A 20,701-nucleotide genomic window follows, 5' to 3' on the forward strand; every position below is an offset into this window, starting at 1 on the left:
CTGGACACGACGGTTGAAACAGTCGTGTTTCTGAACGGTCGTAAAAAGGGTCGTTTTTAGCTTTTGACAGATAAAATGTCAAATTGTGTCATCATCGCTGTTTCATTATTGGAACCAATCGAGCAAAGTAAATAAACCTAGGAATTACCGTTCTATCAGAAGAAACGGAATGAAATTCAGCATGAAATGAATTTGTATTTTCAACGCCGGTTTGCCGAAATTTCATAGTGAATAAAGCGTAGTTTATCCTTCATTATCCAAACAAGCAATAACAAAGCAATAACGTTCGTATTCGAAAACAATTTGTTTAATGCTTTTGTATGATTAACACGAAGTCACGATTAAGGTTGCGACAGAAACGCAATGAGCCTGTGTTGCCAGTTATGGCGATAAAACATTACGAACTGTGTTGCCAATTTAGTCATTTTTTACCTTTGGAACGTTTGAAACAGTATCTGAACTCCCCTCGGAATCCATCGATCAAGTAAATGCACAATATATGATTTCTATTATAAATTTCTTTTTCAATCACTAATTAATGAAAATTAACGAAATACATGTTTTATATGAAAAAGAGGTTAACGAAATACTCATGCATGTGCCGTGATGCAGCAATTTTCAAAGTGAAGAAGAATTAGCGACTGTCTCCTCCGAATATAGGTTTTGGGTATTTAATTTGTTGCTTTACAATTAGTTGCATGAGTAGAATCAATATATTTATTGCCACCAAAATATTCATGAAACACCAGCGACACTGGCATTCTATATTTATCATATATAGAGCTAGCTAATTTGCGGTTGTGTTGGTGGTTTGTTTTCCCCCAGTTTGAAAATCGTCATGGAAAAACCAACAGCAGCAGCAACAAATCGCGTGTACGTATACGCGGCATAGTGTGCGTACGGTAGCTGTCACTGTCAGCAATCTCAATCTAGGACAGGACGTGCCAAGTGTCAACCGCGGCGTTGACCCAAAATTGACTCAATTTCTGATTGGCTGAAAGCGACGAGCAACCGTTGACTGGAAAATAGAACGCGGTGTCGCTTTCAGTGTTGCTGAAACTCATTAGTGGGAATACGACAATAAGTTATTATTTCCTAATTTTGATTTCTTTTGTATTCTGTGGTTCTATGCTTGGTTCACCATTAGTTTTGTTTGTACACGAAATTTTTAATTTTTAAAATGAAATGCAAAACATGATTTTGGTCGCATAAAGTGTGGCGTATTCGGGAGTAGTTGTTCGGCAAACGAAGTTATTCTTAAAATAATATGTGCAGGCAACAGTGGTGCAGAGTGTAACAAAGAATATTCAATCGGGATGGCGGTAATGATAAGAAGAAGAGTAAGAAGCCAGATGGCACGTCCTGTCCTAGATCTCAATATGGAACTTGACAGCTCAAGATCGTATCGAAAAAGGTGGAAACTTTCGTAAAATATTTATCAATAAATACCGGTAAATATATTTAGCGCCCGGGTAAAAGTATGTAAAAATGCATAAATTTGATAAATTTGGAGTGATTCGCCCCGTGGTAAATAATTCCCCCCTTTTCCGGAGTCCAAAAGAGCGTCCGTTTTTTCAAGCTTCCCACCACTCTGTTTAACAGACGTCTTTTGTGAATGATGCCTTTCAGGTAGTTTTCGAGTAGTTCCATATATGCAGTTTTTTTTAAATCTGGCAGCTCTGCTACTGCCTACAGAACTTCAACGACTTCAACTTCATCAAAACACCACAAACAGCAAACACAAAACACGTGCTGTACTTTGCTCACTATAATACGTATTTCAGTTTATATTTCTCAAAAAAGCGATATTATTTTTGGTAAAATGGGCAAAATAAAGGTAGAGAAACCTGATACGGAAATGGATACTTCCATTGTTAAAGAGGAGGACACTTACGATGATAAATTGAAGAATGCTAATGCCATATCGCAACCGATGGCGTCAAAAAAGTTAACGAAGAAGATTCACAAGCTAATCAAGGAAGGTAAGTGTAACCGAAGTAGATTTCATGCTGTTCAGTAAAATAAAATTCACATTTGCAGCGTCAAAACACAAGACTTATCTACGTAACGGATTAAAAGATGTACAAGTTCGCTTGCGAAAAGGGGAAACTGGGTATGTGCTCGCCGGCATTAGTGTCTATATATTTTCGCTTAACTATTTTGCTTTGTAGTTTGGTAATCTTTGCTGGAGACGTAACCCCGGTGGAAATTATGTGCCACCTACCAGCAGTTTGCGAAGAACGCAACATACCGTATTGTTATACCCCGAGTCGAAAGGATTTGGGCGCAGCGATGGGAGTAAAACGCGGAACGGTAGCAATGTTGGTACGAGAGCATCCCGAGTATCAAGAAATGTTCGATAAGCTAAAGGTGGAACTCACAACTCTTCCGATACCATCATAAGCAGCGCTCTATCGGTAAGCTTTCTCACCTTCCAACCTTACTACCCTTTTTTCTAAATAAAAGTACATTATATGTATGAATTGCGATTATGACTATAGGATTTAATAAGTTAAAGTCAATATAGATTTAAACACAACTGCTGAAGACGTGAAGTTTGGAAAATTTTATTAGCATTTTGCAAGTACATAGATACCATAAAAATGTAACATTTCAAAAACTGCCGAAATTCCTTAATGCTATTTCGACTAATCCAGATATTTTGTGAGATTTTGTGTTGGGCGACTACCTATACAATATTTAATCGGTGGACTGTACGCCAAGGGAATGCGAACTAATATAGCATAACAGGGTAATATCAAAGTTTTAACGGAAGCGTCCCCCGACTGTTGTTTTTGACTTCTCTTTCAACAATATTGTATTTGATATTCATCCAAAACAGAAAAGATCATTTTTGCATTTTGGTCACAAACGACTAGTAATGGTTGCGGTAAAAATCGATACTCCTAGCCTTAAAGTCACGGATACGAACGGCATACAATTAAAGCGTGTTCAAAAATATAAGTTTGTTCCAAAATCTTGGCGTGTTACAGAACGCCTGTATTAACCTGCGTGTTTCTTTTTTTCGCAGTCCACGTAGACATCAGAACATTTATGTGGGGGATCGAAATACGTAACTGTTAAAAACTAGTTAATTTGGTTATAAGATATAATTTTTTCCCCGAAAGGGGTATTCGAAGAGATTTTTGTAGTTACTTCCATAGAAAAATTATAATTTGCGTTTAGATATTTTGAATTGGTCGACGTTAAGTCAGACGGAACCGAACGACAAAATTCTGATTTCAAGAAAAACGAATTAAAAGTTTCTTGCTCTGTGTTGTTTGTAGTTTTTTTTGTAGTTTGTAGTAAATCATTTCATATCATATTTTATGCTTTACTTTATCTGATTAGAGTAAAATGCAGTAAAATTTATTTATTATTAGTAAAATGCAGCTTATAGAATTCTTGATCGCTTGCTGAATCGATCCGGTTTGACTTAACACCCACCAATTCTGCAATAAGAATAATTTATATCTAAAAACGAATATGTATAAAACTGTTTCTTGCAGATCTATAAAATTGATATCGAAATTGTCATGCCACATGCCCTGTTATACATTTAAAAACTATAGAGAACCTAATTTTTGACTAAATGACTAAATAAATCGGAAAACAGTAATTTGTGCAGTATCCCTCTCTAAAACACTTAACAACATCCTACAACAGTCAGTTCAAAACATCTAATCAACAAAATTAAAAATTCTCATGACACTGGATTATACGAGTAAACGCACCATTAAAATAATTGCAGTGTGATGGTTTGGCGATCATATAGCGTAGAACTACATTGAGATTACTAATATCATCGAGATTGAACCGTTACAATTGTTCAGATATCGCGCATCTAAGGCGGTGGGTTCTCATCGAGAGAACCCTCTTGCTCCCGGATGTACTGCATGAAGGGTGGCACGCCGCCACCTCCACGCTCCTGTGTTGCTGATTGACGAAGTAGATTACTTGGCGGATTCTGTTGGGTCCATATGCCGTATAGTCCTATGCTGTTGTTGCTAAATGATGATTGATGCTGAGTTGACTGTGGTTGTTGTTGTTGTTGTTGTTGTTGCTGCTGCTGTTGTTGGAAATTCTATAACAAACAATAAACAAATTAGTCTTAAAGATTTAAATACAAAGAACACCATCACTTTTGGATTATGTTAATCGATGCGAAAATTATTATCTGTTCAAAAATTAGTTTATTAAGTACTTTTTTGCCCTGGTGATCAAATTAGCAACTTTAAAAGATATATTTAAGGGTAGGAATTTAGTGAACTAACATTGCTTACCGCTCCGGTGGGCTCCTCTGCAAAGGGTGGTCCGATGCTTGGTGGCGGCATCGGTGGAAGCCGATAAACCGGCCGGCAAGAGAGCAATTGAATGGCTTCGACCAAACCGTCTTGACTAGTTACCGACGAGTGCCAGGTTGAATCCGGAGTTGTGCTTTGACTGCGTTCGCCGGTGGATGACTTGGCCCCGCTCGATTGCTGCTGTGGAACGGCTAGCTTGGATATGGGCATAATTCTAGTTTGATTCCAGTGAACTGTCGTTTTGTCTGCTTTAGCTTCCCATGGCATAGACCACCTACGCATCTGACTTTCGGCGTCCAGCGTCGATTCAGAATTCACCTCCCCGGCTGCAGCTTCAGACCAGCGCCGTTGACCGTTCAGCGTGAATAGTGGAAAATTAAGCGGACTTCGAGATCCACGGTAGAATGGAGCTTTCATTCCGGAAAGGTGTCCAGGATTCGGCAGTGGACCACGAATGTTATCCAGATAGCCCTGTATGGGACTTGGTCCTCGAATATCATGAGGCGATGGTCCACGCGTTTGTTCATAAGCTGTTGTTCCATGATCCGACGAGCCTTGAGTTGAGATTGATCCACGATCATATAAGCGAGTTTCTTGTATTTTCATACCAAAATGTGGCGAAGGCGTTTGAGATCGCTGGTCACTTCGGGCTATAGCAGCTGCTGCTGACATGGGATGCTGTATCATAGGACATTCAGGATCGTGCGGAAAACCAACCTGAGTTTGACATTGATAGCAACACATGAGTTGTGCAAATGAGTCGCACGAAGCGACACAGAACTGATGCTGGAGATTAATCATTGTTTGAGCATTGTCTTGCAAAATAAGTTGATTATACTCTCGAATATGTTGTAAATCATTTTCTTGGTCCACCGAGCTAAGCGGTTGAGTTTTAAAATCTTGTAAAACGCTCACAATATGAGATTTTACTGTACTCGTAGCTACTACTGATGCGCGTGCTAAATCATCCCAAGCCGTAATAAATTGAAAAGCCATATGCGATGGTATTTGTGGTGTTACAAAAGGTTGTTGCTGCTGTGACTGTGTTTGCTGCTGTTGTACTCCACTGCCACCGGTTTGTGTTGATTGATCAAGAGTAGCCCATGGCTCTAGAGCAGCTATTGTTTGTGCCAATCGATATCCGGCGGCACAAAAGTTGTTCATAATTTGCAAATAATTTAACCATGCTCCAAGACATTCACTGACGGCCGATTTCGCAGATCCTTGTGAGCTACTGGAGCTAGTGGAAGGCGATATGGATGAATTACTGTATGACAACACTCCAGAACCAAGCGAGCTACGAGGAGTGGCTTGAGTTTGAGCTAAAGGATCATCCTGATCACTCATGGCGGATAATTTTTCGCATGCAGTCTCCAGCATTACCTAGTTGCTTCAAAATGCGAACAATCGCAGATATAATATCATATTCTACCGAATAAGGCTCATCAACTTTATCGCTGCTACAATTTAACACTAAAGCACTAAAACTTATCCCTCACACATATTTTTCTTGTCTGAATGGGAGGATTGTATTTTCCCCGCCTCCCAAAAGGGCTTAAATATTCATGGTACTCAACAATTATGGAATGGCGTGCATTTTATTTTTAAAATTCACTATCGCTATATATTTCAAATAGGTAAATATTTATAAGGAACTTTTTTTTCTTCAATGATGGTTTAGAAAATGTTGGCTAGAAGAAACAACTCGACGAACGTTGATCAAACCTCTAACGGGTAAGGTGATCTAGAGATGGTCTTCATTTTCAGAGTGTCAGAGCGGCATACGAAGTTTGTTTTATTTAAATAGACAATATATATAAAATGTGTTTAGAAAACATTTCTTAGCATTGCAACATTTTGACTTTGTTAAAAAATTATCATATATTAAAAACAAGAATTCAGACGAGGGAGGCTATTTTTACTTAAAAAAGTGAATCTACGTAGAATAAAGTGTTCATCATTATAATTTCTACATTTGAGAAAATAAAGGTGTATATCCGCATGGGATATACCAGCAGTTGACCTAGGACTGTATATTATTATTTTATATTTATTTTTTTAAGAATTCACAGTTGAGGGGATGTCTCAGCACTTTCGGTTCCCCCTAGCTTAAGGCAATGAGGAGCCCGGTGAAAACTCACTGACCACCTGTCGCTCTAAGGCCTAATTCTGGACTGTTGAAGATTTTTCTTAAATATTGACAAAACTCTAGCTATTTAAACCATTTTAATAATGTGAAATAATATCGATCCAAACTGCCGAACGTAAAAAATAGTGGCACGTTTATAAACATATTTTACGTTTAGGACAACAAATTCGTTCAGGGTGGCATAAAGGGAAATAATTTGTAACCGGTAGGCAGGCTGTGGCATACACTTTTCGCTTCGATTTTGCTCTTTTGATTATTCACCTCAGTCAAGTAAAATTTTAAAAATCGGTGTATGGGGCATTCGTAGAGTTAGTCATTATCTACAATATTACTGAAGAAACTAATGTTTTGTCTTTTGTATTTACGGCGCTATAAGGCTGCTACCCTGTTGGGAGCTAACAGAGCACTCTTTTTGCTACCAACGGCATTGCAGCCCTATAGCGCCGTAAATACAAAAGATAAAACATTACTTTCTTCAGTAATATTGTATACAATTTTTGCTTGCCGGAGGTGCAGTAATCAAAAGAGCAAAATCAAGGCGAAAAGTGCATGCCAAGCCTGCCGGTAGGGGTAGGTACGGCCTGTCTATGTGTTTTAACGATGGATACGAATGCAATCGCAGATGTATAGATGCTGGTAGCGCCAGAATTGATATGTCAACATTATGTCAATATTTATGAATTTATCAGTAGTGAATATTTAAAATTGAATTGTTTTCACTCTATCATTCAATTTGTAGAAAGATTTCTGACCAACGGATACAAATACCTTTCAAATTGGTTAAGAAATAATCTACTTAAAGAACGGGAGGGTATTTTCATCCCATTAAGCGATGGTATCTATTTTTTCGACCTAGTTCTAGTAGCAAAACAGGTGGTTTTGACGTTCTTTGAATAAAAAATAGTAGATTACTTACAGTCTCGAGAAAATAGTTAAAATATATTAAAATTGTATGTCAGCAAAGTATTGAAAGTATTTATTGACGAATGAAAAGGCAAACACGCTGAATTTAGAAACCTGTTGAAAATACCCTCCCGTACCCTATTTGCGCTTAAAACCTGCAATTTTTTTTCGGACGCTCGCATTTTTTTATTTTTTAGAATTATATTCGTATCTTTGCTACCTTTCAGTAAGACGTCCTACGTAAAAACAAAAAAAAAGAAGAAAAAGATGGTTCATCAATAAACTTACAGCATTGCTGATATTGATATTGCTTTCCCGTGGAGCATCTACGGATTGGGCGGATTGTTAAGTCACAGGGCAAACGCAATTTCAGTATCAGCAAGTCACCATGTCGATTGTCTTGTAAATGCTCTATTTTTTTATATTGTAGTTGAAATAATCGGATTAATACTGGATTTGATTGAAACTATAATAAGACTTATTTGTTGAAATTTTGTGAAGTGTTTTAATAATAAGCGCAATTCGATCCATCATTGTGTAACGATGTTGCCACTAATGTGTTTTTAATTTTATTTAGAGTTACGAGTTGAAAATCGCACCAAAATAAATATGTAAATATTTGTTCCATAATGGTCGTGTGAGCCCAGCAGCATCAACACTTGGTACGCTGTAATATATATAATAAGTTATAAATCTGAAAATGAATTTCACAGACAATTGTTTTTACATATAAAACTTCAACTAAGATCTGTCTATATTTTATCCCCCGATTTTTGAATCCAATTTCGAAAGGGGGTGACAAAAACTTAGAAAATAATTTGTGATGGCCAAAATAGAATTGGAAAAAAAATTGTTTGGTAATATTTAATTTTCACAGTGAATGTGGCAACTGTGCTGTCTAATATTTAACTGTCATTATCATTAATCATCATGCCAACGAACTGTCATTGTACGGACCAAAGCAAAGAAGGGCAAAAGTTTTTTTCAATTCTACGATTAAAAATCAGTTTATTGTCGAACGACAAAAATGTCTTCTCTGGTATTCTATCGTAAAATGTAAAACTTTCGGCTTAGCACAATGGATAAACTAACTACTATTAGTGCAGGTCTGTTTTTGGCCGCCGATGTCTGTGCTATCGTCAGTCTTGCTATGCCAGACTGGGTGGTGACTAGTGTAGGGGGTAAGTTTAGATTGTTTATTTTCTGAGTAAGTTTATGATTTACTGTATTATTCTCAGGAGAAACTCGGCTTGGTTTGATGTGGACCTGTATGACACTTTATAATCGACCTCAAGTGTGTTTTACCCCGGAATTACAACCGGAATGGTTGATCGCTCTCATCTGCATTTTTGTGGGCTGCATTTGCATTACAACTACGATCATTCTGTTAGCCTCCAGCAATTGGGATCGTAATGTGATTCCTTACGCTCGATGGGTAGGGTTCACCGCAAGTAAGTTTTTGCCTTAGGATTTAATCGCGTTTAACACTAATTCGATTTTCTTTAGTGATTCTGTTCTGTTTAGCCGCGGTAATATTTCCGCTTGGCTTTGATGTTGACGACATTGGTGGCCAGGCGTATCACCTCCCTCATTCACATCAGGTCGGAATCTCGTACATTATGTTTGTGCTGGCCTTGTGGATCACGGTCATTTCGGAGTTATTTGCGGAAAAAGTTTGCTTACCGCAATTTTAACGGTAACCTGTTTTCGGCTAACGAGACAATGGACACAGTATTTTATCTATTATCAACGGAGTTTCAAATCTATGGAATTGAGCAAATTTCCATATTTATAAATTTAGGATTTTGTTAGCACTTAATTCAGGAATTAAAGGCGTGATATTATTTTATACATTACAATGATTGCCATGTCATAATCCGAATATTCAAAGATATTTTTACTGTAGAGGATAACGTAGATAACCTAAGAATAAGGCTATCTGTGGAAGCTGCAAAATGAATAGCCTATACGTAAAGAGGTGCATATATTAACTCGAATAGGTGCCAAGATTATTCCAATACACTTTTTGCAGTTAGTGTAGGTTCAAAAGTGTATTACAGGAATTAAGGATACATACTGTAATCATTTTGTAGTCTTATGACTTCTTAGCTAAAAATGTTTGTAGTTGATAAACGAAGTCATAACTATCCATAGGACCCTCGGCATTAAAACGCATGGGACGGTGAGTGCTGAGTGGCCCAAGATCGGGTTGAATGGAAACGACTGCTTGGCATTTTTTCGACCGTTTCTTTGGTCGGCCAAGTCCTTTTTTTTAGGGGGGGAGCTAAATCTCTCGGCGGGGGTTTAGACCCTAGTTTCGCCAATGACTATCTATAGGACCTTGGCAAAATATTTTAGTGCAACGAAATTGTTCTAGACTTCAGTAATTACGAAAAATAATCATGTAGTTGAATTGTTATACGACTCGTTTTGATTCAGTCAGCGATGCTGTTATACGATATACGAAAAAACGTTCTCATATAACTAAACGACAGAATACTTGCATCACTTTCATTATTGGTGAGATGAAGGAACAAAAATGCTAAACGTACCATATGTATAGAATTAAAGCAAAGAAAACAGCATAAAAACAAACATAAACATACCTACATTTTTTGTTCTCTGATGGTGTTGGTAAGAGGTTGATTATCGCAAGTGTGAAAGCATAATGAAAGTGACAGTAAAGTACACATTGTCGCCGTCATCATAAAAAATAGCCGGAATTTGAATTAGAAAAAAAGTATTACTATAAAAATGTTACGCTTATTTGCATCAATTACTGTGGCTTTTATTTTGAATGGTGTGTTGGGAGAAGTTACGTACCAAAAGCCGAAAGTTTTCATCGTAACACTAATTCGGAACAAAGAACATACACTGCCGTATTTCTTTTCTTATCTCGAAAGTTTGGATTATCCGAAAGATCGAATTTCACTTTGGTAATTGGTAGATGAAACATAAATTTCAACTTGCGTGCTTAGTTTTTCCGTTTTGTTTCTTGTAGGATCCGTTCGGACCACAACGAGGATAGAAGTGTTGAAATCACGAAAGCTTGGTTAAAGAGAACTTCCAAACTGTATCACAATGTCGACTTTGGTTATCGCAGTGACGCGAAGAAACGCTCCGATGAAAGCAGCAGCACTCACTGGTCCGAACAGCGTTTTGCGGATGTTATCCGGTTAAAACAGGAAGCTCTCGAAAAGGCACGTTTTATGTGGGCGGATTACATTCTGGTAAGCCATTTCTTTATTTTGTTTATAATGACAAACGTCTATTATAGTAAAGATGTTGTAAAGATTACACAGTTGTTGGACGAATTGATCATTTTGACACAAGTTTTCTGCTTAATTTTGCTGCAATTTTTAAAGCATTAGACAAAAACTGAGAGTAGCTTTTGGAACCCTTACTCGTTGACACATTCCAGCGTTACGGGACATTATCCCTACTATGCAGATCGGTTCCTGTTTTATTAAATCCCTGGCATTCTAGTGGAAAATTAAGTATTCTTTTAACAATTATTTTACAAGGTATTTGCCAAAAACTTCGTAGACTGTGATAATATTAACCCTCTAACGGGTAAGACCGTCTGTAGACGGCCTTCGCTTTTGGAGCTCCAGAGCCGCATACGAAATTTGTTTTTAATTGGCAATATGAAAAATGTGTTCAGAACAGATTTCTTGACATTTTGATACTAATATCATAATATTCTGACCATGCATTCAAAAGTTATCATCTTTCGAAAACAAAAATTCCGAAAAATTCCGAAAATAATTAATGCGCGAATATTCCCTTTTTTACTTTTGAAGAAAAAGGGCATCTAGAACAAAATGATTGACATGAAATTTTTTCTATGAGTAAATTTTATGCTTCATTTCAATTTTGTAATATGTATATTGATTATACTAGAGCGATAGACATGAAAAACGGAAAAGAGAAATTGGACTTTTTCTTACCTGGCGCTGCTCCAGATAATTATTTTTGCATGAAAATCATAACCTAAGGTTCTTTTGAGTGTACTTTCAAGATAAAATAGTCATTAGCTTGATCGCATCGTTTTTACGATGTTGCCCGTTAGAGGGTTAAATTCGAACCAGCAGTTTTGAATAGTAGTTTGTATTGTAATTAATGATATTCGACTCATGTGAAGAGCGGAATATAGGAGTCTCTACTGTGTTATCTGACTCACTGCGAATATGCGTTGTGTTCGCGGGATCGTGTTGATTCGAAAGGTTTCCAAAAATATCCCCCTTGTATCGAAAATATCGTTAATTTTGATCACTAAAATAACGTACTTAAACGTTATATTTCAAGTGCTAGTAGTACGCAATAATTGTATTGTGAAACTGAATTGTTATTTATTCAACTTTTTACAAGTTAAATGCAATAACAAAAGAACAACTTATAAAAAATCGTTTATCGATATTAGCTGCATATGCGTTAGAAACGAATAAAACGTATGGTAAATTCGTTGAGTGGTAAAGTTTTCAGTGTAACAGTTCGTTTACGTTTACTAGAACGCATGATTTTGATGATCTCGATATGCTTATCTTAAATTTGCGAGAAAATCAAAACTTTCGTGATAAATCGTCAACCTCATCTAACAAGCCGGATACAATACTTTTCGTCTATACTGAAATTCTCGCAGAACTAGTTCATGTTTTACTTATAGCGAATTCATAAATTAACCTTCTAACTCGAACCCGAAATTAATGAACGATACGGGCAGTTTGACAGTTCGGGTATGAAATGGGGAAGGCAACTAGGAAGAAGCGCCCAACATAGCTCTAGCCATCCCAAGCCCCTACCTAGCGCCTCCACGTGGCCATACCTGGAAATACTTCAATTTGTATAATTGAGTAGCCAAGCTAGGAGGTGCGGGGTCGTGCGGTTTTCAGTTCCTAACCTTACAAATGTAGTTTTAGGCAACCATTAAACAACACGACTTTATTTTTAAGTATTATATGATTTAAACTAATATTTTTGGCAAACTAATCTATTTTCAGAGAGCGAAATAAGGCGCTATATCCTTGGCCAATTGCAGCCTGGCTTCTGGTCTAAATACCATTAGTTCATCCCTGAGGGTCCGGAGTATCACTTAACCTTTATTAGCAAAGATACTCCCAACGATTGTAAATAAATCATTATCTATGTGTACGGGAAGCGTTTGGTACGGGAGGTTCACGCTTTCTTCCTTCCCTTGATTTCAAGGAGTTTAATGGAATTAGATATTTTTTCTGGTTCCACTTGATTCCTTGGAATTCTCTCTGCGGTACATGCTGCGCAGTTGGCCTGGCCGTTGACAAGAAAAATGATTGATTCAAGTAATCGTCATTTTCCAGGATGCCTTCAAGAATTGGCTGCGTTAGTGTGAGATTAGATTAGATTAGATACGGGCAGTTTGACAGTTCAACTCGTAAACCGTAATGCTAGACAGTTTTAACCTGCGCTTCAAACGGAAGGCTATCAGTTTAACCGAGATGCAATCTCGGTTAATTTATGAACGCTTTGACAGCACTTCGTTTAAAACAGTGCTAAACGAGGCAGGTTAATTTATGAATTCGCTATTACGGAAATAAATGTCCAAAGCGTAATATTCGTATCATCGAATCCAATTCAGCCCCCAGTATGTCGCACACCTCCCAGTTGGCCTCGAGGTAAGACGCTGGTCTAATAAGCCAGTCGTATGCTCGAATCTCGGCTGGGGGAGGCTTTTAGAGTCAATAGGATCGGATCACTGACCCCGCACTGTCCTGTATTCGAACAGCTGGTTGCGAAGTCTCGTATAAAAACGATAAAAACAGAAGGTCAAATTTCGATAACGGAATTAGCACCCAGGCTTTGCTTTGCTTGGCTATGTCGCACACGCTTTCTAAACGACGGCGGCTAGTGGGTACAACTTTCTTCACGTCAAATTGATATTTCCAGCCAAAATTGTTTTTGTTGAACTTTCAAGCAGACGTGAGCAGAGTTCCCAAAAGCAAATAAACGTTGTCGAAGAGTGTACCCACTAGCTGCCATTAAGCGAGCGAAAAGGTGGATACAGGTGATCGCGGAAAGTTTTTATAATGGATGAAATGTAATCGCTGATGCGCGCATTGTGTTGTCGGATCATATAATCTACCAAGATGAACCTTCCCCTGCTAACACAAATCTTATCCCCGGATACTTGTGGAGATACAGAGGTACCCGCGTTCTCTAGCAACAAGTATCGGACTAATTTTCCTTCCTTTTCTAATGTAGTACAGTGGAACCCCGCTCGTTTGAACGATTCCTCATGCAAACTAACGGGGTTAGTTTTTAATTTGAACAACTGGCAAATCTAAATATACTGGAACTTGTGTGAACTGGTCGCCTTTCTCTTTGTTATTGTTTTGGTGGTTTGATTCAGTTGGAAGTTGGAAGCAGCGAATATTTCATTCTCCGATCGGATTTCTATCATAATCGTTGGGAAAACGCAATGTGAAACAGATTAAACACGCTAGATCAGTACAAACAAATCGCGTTTATGCGCATTGTCTGCATAAGCAAATGACGTCATGTTAAGCATGAAGTTTGAACCATTTTTAATTTGCACGTCGCGCAAACCAACGGGGTGCAAATTAAAAAGTGTTCAGATTAAAAACGGTCAAACGAACGGGGGTCCACGGTACAGACTTTTAGTCGTGGCCGGCGTCGTTATTGGTCAATTTTTAAAGTATTGAAACAGTAGACGTTGCACAATGAGAATGTCATGCTACTCCCAAGTACTATGCAATTGGTACTTTGTACAATCACGGAGTGGTAACATAATTTGGAAGAGCACCCTGTAGGGTAATCACAGCAATCGCCCTTTCTGTAGATGCGACAAACCACGCCTTACATCCATTTTCCGGTAGTTGATCCTCCTACCAAATCCTTACAATTATCCAGAGGAGTGTGCCGTTTTACATATTAAAGTTATCGTGTCTTCCCTACTAGCACAGTTGTTATTAACTAGTTGTGGTAACCGATTAATGACTTAATTCAATCATAAATAGGTTGCAGCAACCAGAAATGACAAAAGTGTGCTACTTATTCAGTATCCTGTAGCTTCATCGCCGACATTTTACCGAACGTTCAGTAGGATTTTGGTAAAATTATACCGAATTTTGTGCTTTTTTAAGTGCGTTGATACGGCACACAAGTTTTAAGCTGCCAGAGAAATGAAAAATACGTCTTTATTTATTCCGATAGTTGTGGGGGTCAGTCCCGGCGTAGTGGTTAGCATTCACGTCTCACGCCGCAGAAGTCACGAATGATCCAAAGCTGGTTAAAGTGACTATAATCTAAATAAAAAAAATATTCCGATATTTATTGCATTGTCAAATTTTATGTCTAAAAAATTGTATGTCAAACTTGATCTCAAATACAAATAAATATTATGCTGATTTTGAGGATTAAAGAATCGTGCAACGAAAAATACCGAAAACTATTTTTGATAGTGTCAAATATTAAAAATCTAATTCGATCGAATATCTTTTATTGAAATATGTAGGTACCTTTTATTTGATACTGACATCAGTGGTTTAAAAGTCATGAAAAAAGGGCCTCAAGTAAAAAATTATGATTTTCGAGACTCCCCAATTCAGCCAATATGATGGTGTAAAAGTTATTAGCGTGTAGTCTCTGTTTTGCATGCGCAGCCACAGGGATATTTGTGTTCGATTCCATCAGTGGAAGACTTTTTGACGTTTCTAATCACTTTAGTTGTGAAAGTTTTTATTCTGCAAAACGTTATCAAATTTAAACTATATTGTAAGGTTTCTTCGTTATTCAGTCCCAACATTGTAATGACCTCTAATGGGGATGGTGATTTGTTTCCAACAAATATTACGATACTTCAGTATCTGCTGGAAAATGATTCGACGGCAGTGGCTATTAAAACGAAGGGCGTTGGTTCCTGTGCGAACGAAAATTTGATGGACAACTCATCCGAAGTCAAAGCAGAACCGGAAAATATTGCGGTTTACGAATGTACGAAACCTAACTGCGGAAAGTACTACTTACAACTGGAACATCTGAAGGCTCACGAACGAATCCACTCTGGCGAATTGGTTTGCAAATGGGAGCCTCATCCTGGTGTAGAAGCGAATAAGAAAGACGATCCAGATAAAAGTGGCCTGAAATTTTTGCTTCAAAATGAGCGTTTGGAGCTGGTGTTTCAAGGAAACGAAAATGATGTTTCTGAGCATACTACAGAGACGGAAACTGAGACCTTCAAGAATATTAAAGTAGAAAACGAGACTGATGATTTAGAAAACATTGCCACTGATGATGCGATGAGTGATGCAGAAGTCTATGATTCGGATCATAATGAAACACATATAGCGTCCAACTCTCGAGTAATTCATCTGTACAATGCCGATATAAATTTAGAAGATAACTATATTCTTTTGGAAGAAGATCCTGATGAGTACGTACAAATTTCAAATCAGGATCAAACAATGCGGATCACATCTACCAAAGCGCGGCGATATCTATGCCCTTGGCAGGGTTGTGGGAGAGCATACACCAAATCATCCCATGTTACTGCCCACCTAAGGTCTCATACAGGAGAGCTTCCGTATGCTTGCACGTGGGAAGGATGCGAACTTCGTTTTTCTCGGGCAGAGACATTAAAGCGACACTTTCGCAAGCATTCAGGTGAACGCAGCTATGCTTGTCCGGAATGTACGGCAACATTTGGGCGGAGTGATCATTTGCGAAGCCACATGAAACGGCACAATATTGATGGTTTCGTGATAGAAAAGGTCATCAAAAATCCTGAAAGAGTGAAAGAAACGCGAACAACGAAACTCTCAGCTATTGCCAGTAAGGCAAAGAAGCACAAGAAGAAAACTCAGGCTCCGGCTCCAAATTTACCGCGTAATCATCGATGCGAATTTCCCGGTTGCGATAAAAGCTACACCCGGTCTAGTCATCTGAAAGCTCATCAAATTTTGCATAGCGATTCATTCCCGTACAAATGTCCCTGGGAAGATTGTGAGCAGATGTATGCTCGTTCATTTGAGCTATCGCGACACCGCCGGAAGCATACCGGAGAGAAGAAATTTGTCTGTCACATATGTCAGCTAGCGTTCATGCGAAGCGACCATCTTTCGATGCACGTTAAACGTCACAGAGGTATTCACGGCTACTTGAAATGCTTAAAAATTCTATCACTATCTTGATTTTTATTTATTTTTAGCGTAAAAATCGTTTATGCATCAAAGCGCACAATAGTAAAAGCTTACGAGAGATGTAGTAGCTGCGGCGTTATTTTAACAACTACAAGCCATGAAATACCAAAAACTAACGCAGTTGTTGACTATTTAAATAAAATTGTACATACTCTAACATTATAATATTTCATTGTTATCACTCATTTCTATCGAAGAGTTAACATTAAAACTACACTACTTACTGTTATTATGGGTTATATAGTTGACCAAACTCGTGATTTTAGTCATGACCTTGAAATGCGGTCAGGCATATATTAATATATTTTTTTTTTTTTTTGAAGCGATGATTCTACAATTGATGAAGGGACGGTAAGAGAAAGTAATGAAGGATTTTTTTAGGGAATAAAGGGGAAAGAGTGGAAAGGAAGGGGGGGGGGATGGTAATAGGTAACTATGCTTAACAAGTTGTCGTTGTGACTCTTATCTTTTGTCCAATGCTGGAAGGTGCATGGGTCAAACCAAGCTATAATCAGAGATTAGAACCGGATTTGAACCCACAACACCTGCCAGGGCGTTATATAGTTGCCCAGTTGAACGTTTCAATGCCCTTTTTATTCCTACTAGTGCTAAATGTGTATGTAATCTGAATTCTGGTAAAACTGATCATATCATGGAATGATACTATTAATAATTACGACCTTTCATGTATTCCCAATTTCAGTTCCTTGACGCAGATGCTTTTCTCACGGACCCGAAATCTCTTAACAAACTAGTCAGTCTGAATCTACCGGTCGTAGCTCCGATGCTGCTATCCGACGGCCTTTATTCCAATTTTTGGTGTGGCATGACAGCCGATTACTACTACCAACGAACGGATGAATACAAAGAAATCCTCAATTTCGATAAATCCGGTCAGTTCCAGGTACCGATGGTGCACAGTGCTGTGATGGTCAATATCAATGTAATGCAGTCAATCAATCTTACCTTCGACGCCAAACGATTGCCACCGGGACAGTACAAGGGACCTCAGGATGATATTATCATTTTCGCCATGTCCGCAAACTACAGCGGAATTCCTATGTATATTTCAAATGCTATCATATATGGCTATCTTTTGGTGCCGTTGGAGCAAGGCGAAGCAATTGATAAGGACCTTGATCAGCTAACAAATATCAAGTTATTTATTATTAATGAATATGGAGAACTGAACCTGAAAGACGATATGAAAACTTTCGTAACACATGTTCCTAAGTAAGCTGTCGTACCCAAATTTATCAAAGACTGTAGTAAATCTAATTCATTTTACCACTTTACTAAATTTCAGAGATAAACTAAGTGTATCCCACATTTACATGATAAACTTGAAAAGACGACCTGAACGACGTAATAAAATGATCAATAATTTTGACCAACTAGGTTTGGAAGTTGAGTCCTTTCCGGCTGTTGATGGTAAACAACTTAATGATGAAGTTTTGCGTGAAATTGGAATCGAGTTTCTTTCCGGATATGCCGATCCGTATCATCAAAGGTGACTATAATTAGTTCAATATTATTGATAGTGTTCAAGCAATAATGACCCATTAACATTCGCAGACCTATGACGATGGGAGAAATTGGTTGCTTTCTAAGTCATTACTACATCTGGGAAAAAATGGTTGAACTTGAGCAACAAGAAGTACTAATCTTAGAAGATGACATTCGCTTTGAGCCATACTTTAGGCGGCGTGTTTTTCAATTATTGGAGGAGGCACGATCTATCGGTGGCTGGGATATTATTTACTTAGGTCGAAAACGGTTACAAGAGAATGACGAAAAATGGGTAACCGGATCAAAAACCATGGTACAAGCAGGTTACTCGTATTGGACCCTAGGCTACTTAATATCATTGCAAGGGGCGAAAAAACTACTATCGGAGCAGCCGCTGAAGAAGCTAGTTCCTGTGGATGAATATCTACCGATTATGTTTGATAAACATCCAAACGACACTTGGGCAGAACACTTCAAAGATCGTAATCTCGTTGCGTGGAGTGCTGCACCGTTGCTACTTTATCCAACCCACTACACCGGAGACGATGGGTACATTTCGGACACGGAAGACTCGATTAGAATTGATAGCATAACTGAAACGCACAACGATACTGTGGATTCACTTGCAGAAAAGAAAGGTAATAAAGAACAGCTGAGCAGTAATATACTGTTCGATGCTGCCACAACTCAAGATGAGCAAGAATTGGATTTTAAGAATAGAAGAAACGAGCTATAGCATTGGGAATACTTTGCCTGCTAATCTAAAAATTGAATTATTAAAGCAGTTAAGAGTTGAAGGATCGAAATTAACAAATCTAAGCTAAGCGACATTTTCGAGAGCAATGAAACCATTACCAAAAATTTAAGTGCCTTATTAAACGATTAAAATTTTATATAATTATACTATAATACATATTTTATGAAAATATCTCAAAATATATTGTCTGCAAATTGTCGTATGTGTGGGACCAAATCGATAAGCAACAGTGTTTAATGTAGGATTACGTTCTTGTTTACTATACCGGGTAGTGCTTGGAGGTTGCAAACTCGAATAGAACTGTAACGTTAAAGCGAAAGAAAGACACCATTTTTGTGGGGTTATTATCCGGCATTCTCACGACATGTCCCGCCCATTGTATCTTTCCAGCTTTAGTAACTATCTGGATACTGGGTTCGCCAAAGAGTTGCGCCAGCTTGTGGTTCATCCCTTTCCTCCATACACCGTTCTTACGTACACCGCTCAAGATAGTTATAAGCACACGACGTTCGTGCTTTCAAGTCCCCGTCTTGTGGAGTCCGTAGTGAGCACGACTTCCGTTATGTGTCCATGTCGACCGGTCCGGCAGGACAAAGGGATGAAATCAGAGATCTCCACTGCTGACGGTTAGCCGCCATGGCTTTTACCTGTCGCCAGGACAGGTTCTCGTCTACAGCCCGGATGTCGTTGGCTAAGCTGCGTCGCCATGAGCCTCTGGGTCTGCCTCTTCTACGCTGTCCTTGTGGATTCCAGCGAGTGCTTCTCTGCAAACCTCGTTCGTAATGCACGAGAGCTAAATTTTCATTTAAATTTCTATATTTTGTATTTTAAACTAAATCTAATTAATCTAATATGTTTTCTAACTCAAATAATCTAATACTTAATATATATATTGCGTTAAGATTAAAATGCTATTCTAATTACCTTTCTTGAGTTAAATATACCTAATTTAAATTCAAATAAAATCCCAATCCCGCTCCTAATATCCCTCCATAACAACTCCGACAAAACCCGTATACATTGACGCAACTGCCTGCCTGTCAGTGGACCAACGTTGACAGCTACGCGAGATGCCAGCATGACTTGCAAAATTGGGCGGAGTTGAATAAATACGCCGTCCGCCCTACGGACGGCCTTCTTTCTAGTAACAGACACGAATTGTACCAGGTCTCAGCTATCTAAAGTTAATTTCTTTCGTTAGGTGACAAAAAAATCTAAAGTGTGAAGTGCCAAGTTGCTTTGTACGGAGCACGCGCTTCCTCGTCCACGTTAGCAGTTTTGAAACCACCCGTTAATCATATCGACCGGGTACGTTCAGGAACCCCGTGTAACCAGTGGAATCTCTCGACGATCAGCGAACGAGCCTTAGTAGTAACCCGACGGTAACAGCGACTTTTGAGACAACTATATCGCCGCCCGCGAAGGGAGGCTGCTACCAGTGAATCAGTTCGGCCACGAGGTGGTACTGTTCTCGCATTCTGTTGCCGCGCCGAGCCAACTCAGCAACTCGGTGGTGACGGCGGCTATTGAAACCACGATATCGCCGCCCGCGTAGGAATCCTCCATTTTGTGAAGTGGAATGCTGACCACGAGGTGGCATTATAAGTGATATAATCGATATCGACCGTTGATGACACCGACGATGGAGTTCCTCAGCCACGAATGATGTATCGCAGGCATCGGTTAATGAATACCTGCCAGTTTTGCGTTGTCTTCGCGCTCCGCGAAACGCACCACGTATACAGCAGTACGATTTACCGTTTGAATTCGGGACTCGGGTTTTCGTACGTCGAGTGAGTTGGTTTGAGCGCCAAATGTTTCGCAGGCCTGCAAAGGCACCCTTGGCCTTGCTGATCCGTGTGGCTATATCAGTCTTGGTACCACC

The 20,701-nt window shown here is 38.7% G+C and overlaps 5 protein-coding genes across 5 annotated transcripts; 4 read left to right on the top strand and 1 right to left on the bottom strand.

Moving 5' to 3' along the window:
* The first annotated feature begins 1,737 nt into the window (after positions 1 to 1,737).
* Positions 1,738 to 2,547, top strand: LOC128734357 (H/ACA ribonucleoprotein complex subunit 2-like protein). The gene is made up of 3 exons (XM_053828519.1): positions 1,738 to 1,982; positions 2,041 to 2,113; positions 2,172 to 2,547. Exons 1-3 carry the CDS (start codon positions 1,823 to 1,825, stop codon positions 2,401 to 2,403), a joined length of 465 nt encoding a protein of 154 aa, XP_053684494.1. The 5' UTR covers positions 1,738 to 1,822; the 3' UTR covers positions 2,404 to 2,547.
* An 8-nt stretch (positions 2,548 to 2,555) lies between these two features.
* LOC128734356 (uncharacterized) lies at positions 2,556 to 5,791 on the bottom strand. Its single transcript, XM_053828517.1, has 2 exons — positions 4,284 to 5,791; positions 2,556 to 4,084 (listed from the first exon to the last, which is right to left on the bottom strand). The coding sequence occupies exons 1-2, from the start codon at positions 5,682 to 5,684 to the stop codon at positions 3,845 to 3,847; spliced, it is 1,641 nt and encodes a 546-aa protein (XP_053684492.1). The 5' UTR covers positions 5,685 to 5,791; the 3' UTR covers positions 2,556 to 3,844.
* A 2,527-nt stretch (positions 5,792 to 8,318) lies between these two features.
* LOC128737464 (uncharacterized protein C16orf52 homolog A) lies at positions 8,319 to 9,188 on the top strand. The gene is made up of 3 exons (XM_053832102.1): positions 8,319 to 8,537; positions 8,595 to 8,807; positions 8,863 to 9,188. The coding sequence occupies exons 1-3, from the start codon at positions 8,435 to 8,437 to the stop codon at positions 9,048 to 9,050; spliced, it is 504 nt and encodes a 167-aa protein (XP_053688077.1). The 5' UTR covers positions 8,319 to 8,434; the 3' UTR covers positions 9,051 to 9,188.
* An 861-nt stretch (positions 9,189 to 10,049) lies between these two features.
* Positions 10,050 to 18,934, top strand: LOC128734446 (glycosyltransferase 25 family member). Its single transcript, XM_053828649.1, has 5 exons — positions 10,050 to 10,292; positions 10,358 to 10,586; positions 17,254 to 17,783; positions 17,857 to 18,060; positions 18,126 to 18,934. Exons 1-5 carry the CDS (start codon positions 10,111 to 10,113, stop codon positions 18,793 to 18,795), a joined length of 1,815 nt encoding a protein of 604 aa, XP_053684624.1. The 5' UTR covers positions 10,050 to 10,110; the 3' UTR covers positions 18,796 to 18,934.
* LOC128734447 (zinc finger protein 675-like) lies at positions 15,142 to 16,673 on the top strand. Its single transcript, XM_053828650.1, has 2 exons — positions 15,142 to 16,494; positions 16,559 to 16,673. Exons 1-2 carry the CDS (start codon positions 15,162 to 15,164, stop codon positions 16,561 to 16,563), a joined length of 1,338 nt encoding a protein of 445 aa, XP_053684625.1. The 5' UTR covers positions 15,142 to 15,161; the 3' UTR covers positions 16,564 to 16,673.
* Positions 18,935 to 20,701: the final 1,767 nt, after the last annotated feature.

The sequence above is a fragment of the Sabethes cyaneus genome, chromosome 2 (genome assembly GCF_943734655.1).
Source record: "Sabethes cyaneus chromosome 2, idSabCyanKW18_F2, whole genome shotgun sequence".
Taxonomy (NCBI): domain Eukaryota; kingdom Metazoa; phylum Arthropoda; class Insecta; order Diptera; family Culicidae; genus Sabethes; species Sabethes cyaneus.